This window comes from Gracilinanus agilis, unplaced genomic scaffold (genome assembly GCF_016433145.1).
Source record: "Gracilinanus agilis isolate LMUSP501 unplaced genomic scaffold, AgileGrace unplaced_scaffold18930, whole genome shotgun sequence".
NCBI lineage: Eukaryota > Metazoa > Chordata > Mammalia > Didelphimorphia > Didelphidae > Gracilinanus > Gracilinanus agilis.
The window spans coordinates 1-4199 of NW_025350172.1; the positions used below are offsets into that span (position 1 = coordinate 1).

The following is a 4199-nucleotide window of genomic DNA, read 5'->3' on the forward strand; positions in this document are numbered from 1 at the left end:
GGGCGGGGCGGGGCGGGGCGGGGCTCCGGCGGCTTCTAGTAGCCGCTGCGCCTTCCCTGCAGACCAGCCAAGGCCAAGGGAGCATCTGGAGCCTCCTCCGACCGGACCCTCCTGCCAGCCCATCTGCCCATTGCTCGAGCGGGAAGACTAAGGCCAGCCGGCCATGCAGCTGTGGTGGTTCGCGCTCCTGGCCAGCGGGCTTCCCTGGCTGCCCGCAGGTACGGGGAGGGGGCTGGGGGGCCGGGCTGGGGGGGGCCGGAGGTCGCTGGGCTTGACTGGCCTGGCCTGGCCTGGCCTCGGCGGCCCCCCCACTCTGGGCTCTCTCCTCCAGCCGCCCAGGACTCCTGTGCCGGCCACTGTGGCCTGGCCAGGGCCAACTGCTCGTGCCACGTGACGTGCCCATCCCTGAAGACCTGCTGCCCCGACTACGGGCAGTTCTGCCCCGAGATCCTGCCCTACTCGGGCTCCGTGATGGGCGGCAAGGACTTCGTGCTGCTGGGCGCCGAGCCCTGGCTGCCCGCCGCCTCGGTGCCGTCCGTGCTGTGCCGGTGAGCCTGGGGGGCCCACGCGGGCCAGGCCAGGAGGAGGAGGGCGCCAGGGCGAGGGCCCTCCCCGGGCAATACCAGTTCTCCCCGTCAGACGGGTATCGGGCCGGGCCGGGTGGGCGAAGGGGCCCCGTGTGGCACCCGGATCTGCCGAGTCCCCGTGGGCGGGTGCCAGGAGGGGAGGCCCCGAGCCGCGTGCCCGCCTCGCCCGCCTCCTCGGCAGCCTCTTTTGGCTTCAGGTTCCGACAGAGCATCCACACGCGGGGCCGAGTGGACGAGCAGGGCCGGATCCACTGTGTGTCCCCCCTCCTGTACGAGAGCGGCTGGATCCCCTTCAGCGTGTCCCTGGACGGCGGCAGCACCTTCCCCAGCTCTGGGAGCTGGCTGGCAGGTAGGGCCCCCCCCCAGCTCCTCCCCCTGGCAGCCTCCCAGCAGACGGCCCGGGCCGGGCTCTGCCCGCCTCGTCCCGGTGTCTCAGCCTCTCCTCTGCGCTCACACTCTGGCTGCCTCGGAGACCTCTGAGGCCAGGAGCTCCCGAGCCCATGGGCTCCCTGCCGCTCCCGTTCCCCGGCCCCTTCCTCTGCCCCGGACGGGCACGGATTGGCTGGGGCCACCCTCAGTGCCAGGCCCCTGAAGGGACTCTTCCCCAGCGGGGCAGCCCATTCTGGTGCCGGATAATGCCTTCTCCTGTCCAACCAGCCCTCCTGGAAAGGAGCCGGGCCTGGCCGCGGCCTCATCCCACCTCTGCTCCGCTTTGCAACCCTCTGGGGCCCGGGAGGAGCTTCTCCCCCGACTCCGAGCTCCCTCCCCGTTCCGTGATCCTCACTTTCCTCAGATAGAATCCAAGTCCTCGGAGCTCACCTCTAGGGCTCCTCCTAGCCATCCCATCTGGCCAGCTGAGGGGGCAAAGACACCCTCCTCCCAGCTGCACCTTGCATTTCCTGACTGTCCATACTCCCAAGTGAGGTGAGAGGGCCTTAGGTGACCCCCAGCTCTGGTCCCTGCTGACCTCAGCAGCTCCACTCAATGGAATGATGGTGTTCAGGGGCCTCAGCCTCTGTGATTTCACCTCTGGGTGCCTCTGGAGCACCTCTGGTCCTTTTCACCTCTGGAATCTTTTGTCCATTTCACCTCTGCCCATCTCTTGTCCATTTCACCTCTGCCCCATCTCTTGTCCATTTCACCTCTGCCTCATGTCTTGTCCTTTTCACCTCTGCCTCATGTCTTGTCCATTTTTTCACCTCTGCCCCATCTCTTGTCCATTTCACCTTTTCAGCATCTCTTGTCCATTTCACCTTTTCAGCATCTCTTGTCCATTTCACCTCTGCCCCATCTCTTGTCCATTTCACCTCTGCCCCATCTCTTGTCCATTTCACCTCTGCCTCATGTCTTGTCCATTTTTTCACCTCTGCCTCATGTCTTGTCCATTTCACCTCTGCCCCATCTCTTGTCCATTTCACCTCTGCCCCATCTCTTGTCCATTTCACCTTTTCAGCATCTCTTGTCCATTTCACCTCTGCCCCATCTCTTGTCCATTTCACCTCTGCCTCATGTCTTGTCCATTTCACCTCTGCCTCATGTCTTGTCCTTTTCACCTCTGCCTCATGTCTTGTCCATTTCACCTCTGCCCCATCTCTTGTCCATTTCACCTTTTCCGCATCTCTTGTCCATTTCACCTCTGCCCCATCTCTTGTCCATCTCACCCTGCCATATCTCTTGGTGGGAGAGAAGGGTCCTTCTCAGCTGCAGCCCATCTGTCCAGTTTCCCCGATTCTCCTGAGGTGCAGATCTGACCCTGTCACTCCACCTCAGTGGCTCCCTATTGTTTCCAGAAGCAAATACAAAAGGTTGTCCTCCAATCCCCAGCCCATTGCTCAGCAGAAGGTATCCAGGGTTGCACGTGCCCCTGGGGGTGGTAATTAAGATTTAAAGATAAGAATCCCCAGGCCCACAAGGCCAAGAAGGGCAGAGAGATAGACAAGGTCAGGAGACGGAGGCATTAGGGCTGGAGGAGAACAGGGGAGAGACCTGGTAGAGACCTTGGGCAGAGAGAGCCCCTGCAGGGGGGGCCCCCAGGCCTTATGGAGCCAGCGTGGTCATCCCTGGCTTTTCCAGAGAGAGCCCTTCTGCCCCCTGAAGGGAGAGGCTTGAGCTTTGTTCCCAGGCCCTGGAGTGCAGCATTGGAATTCACAGCCCAGGCCTCTACCCGCAGGTCTTCCCTTTGTCGGTCAACATGAGGGAGGGGACTTCTGGGGGACAGTAGACAGAAGTTCCTGGGTGAGGGCTGTGCCTGCAGGGGGCAGGAAGGAGGGGGGGGGGCTCCCAGCCCGCCTCCTCTGGCCCCTTTCTAAGGCACTTGCTGGGCACTCCCAGCCCCCTGGGGCTGCCAGACTAACGCCCTCCTCCGTCTCCACCTTCTTCCCTCCATGCTCACCTGCCCAGTCCATCCAAGTAAAGTGTCCCCCGCTGAGAAGAACGTGCTGGTCAATGAGACCAAGTGGCAGTATTACGGGACCCCTGGGGTCTCAGGGCCCCTCACCATTACCTGGAACAGCCACCTGTTGCCTGAAGCCAAAGTCAACATCGAGCTGTGGGGCTACCGAGAGACCGGTGAGGCTGGGGGGGAGGGGCGAGGAACAGGCCTGGAGGGGGGACCTAGAGACCATTAAGGCTGACTGGCTCATTTCACAGAGGGAGAAACTGAGACCAGGAGGGTGCTGAGGTAGATGGGAGACGGTGGGAAGGGGTGTCCTCTCGGCCGGGGCACCGCGGGCAGGTTCGGCCGAATGGCCTCTGAGGTCTGGTGGGCGAGAGGCATCCAGGGGCCAGGCTGGCCCGAAACACTTTGGCTCCTCTAGGCACGCCCTACTCTGACGAGTGGAAGGCCGAGTGGTCATACCTATACACCCTGGTCAAGGGCCTCCCCAACGACGGCAACTTCACCTTCATCCCAAAGCCGGCCGAGCCCCAGTATCAGAGCTGGGAGGTGGGATCCCTGCGGGTCACCGGGAGCAGCCACGCCGATGGACAGAGGTGAGCCCCCCACCGGCCCGCCTCCCCTCCGGGAACATCCTCCCGCGGCCCAGACAGGGAGGGCCCTGGCCGGCCCGCTCAGCACCCGCCTCCCCGCAGGGACGTGCCCGCGGTGTGGAGCCACGAGCACGCGCTGGCCTGGCACCTGGGCGAGGACTTCCGCCGGGATTCGGCCGCCTGGGCCTCCGCCAAGTGCCTGGCCTGGGCGTCACTGGACAAGAAGCTGCCCAACTTCCTGGAGGAGATCGAGGACTGTCCCTGTACCCTGGCGCAGGCGCGTGCTGACACCGGGAGGTTCTTCGTGAGTACCGCCGGGAGGTGGGGGGGGAGACCCCAGCCTGCGAGGCTGGCAGGGCCGGGCGGGGGCTTCGGGGCGTTCGTGCCAATGATGGCCGTCTCTCCTCCAGGCTGATTATGGCTGTGACATAGAGCAGAACAGCGTGTGCACCTACCACCGTGAGGCCGTGCACTGTGTGCGGGCCGTCCAGGCCAGGTAAGGGCCTCCCTGAGCCCAGCACGGCGGTGCCTGGGCCTCAGATTCCCCATCTGTACCCAGGGCTCACACGCTGCCACCTACTTGGGTCAGACGAGGTGGGGAGGGGACTGCGGGGGGCAGGAAGG

The 4199-nt window shown here is 64.0% G+C and overlaps 1 protein-coding gene across 1 annotated transcript; it reads left to right on the forward strand.

The window, feature by feature from the left end:
- Positions 1-81: 81 nt before the first annotated feature.
- LOC123254279 (sushi domain-containing protein 2-like) lies at positions 82-4071 on the forward strand (the record flags this gene model as incomplete). The annotated part of the gene is made up of 7 exons (XM_044683324.1): positions 82-218; positions 332-548; positions 785-936; positions 2988-3155; positions 3404-3578; positions 3678-3879; positions 3986-4071. Coding segments are annotated over exons 1-7 (1055 nt in total), but the record flags the coding sequence as incomplete, so codon positions are not given.
- Between the last annotated feature and the right edge of the window lie 128 nt (positions 4072-4199).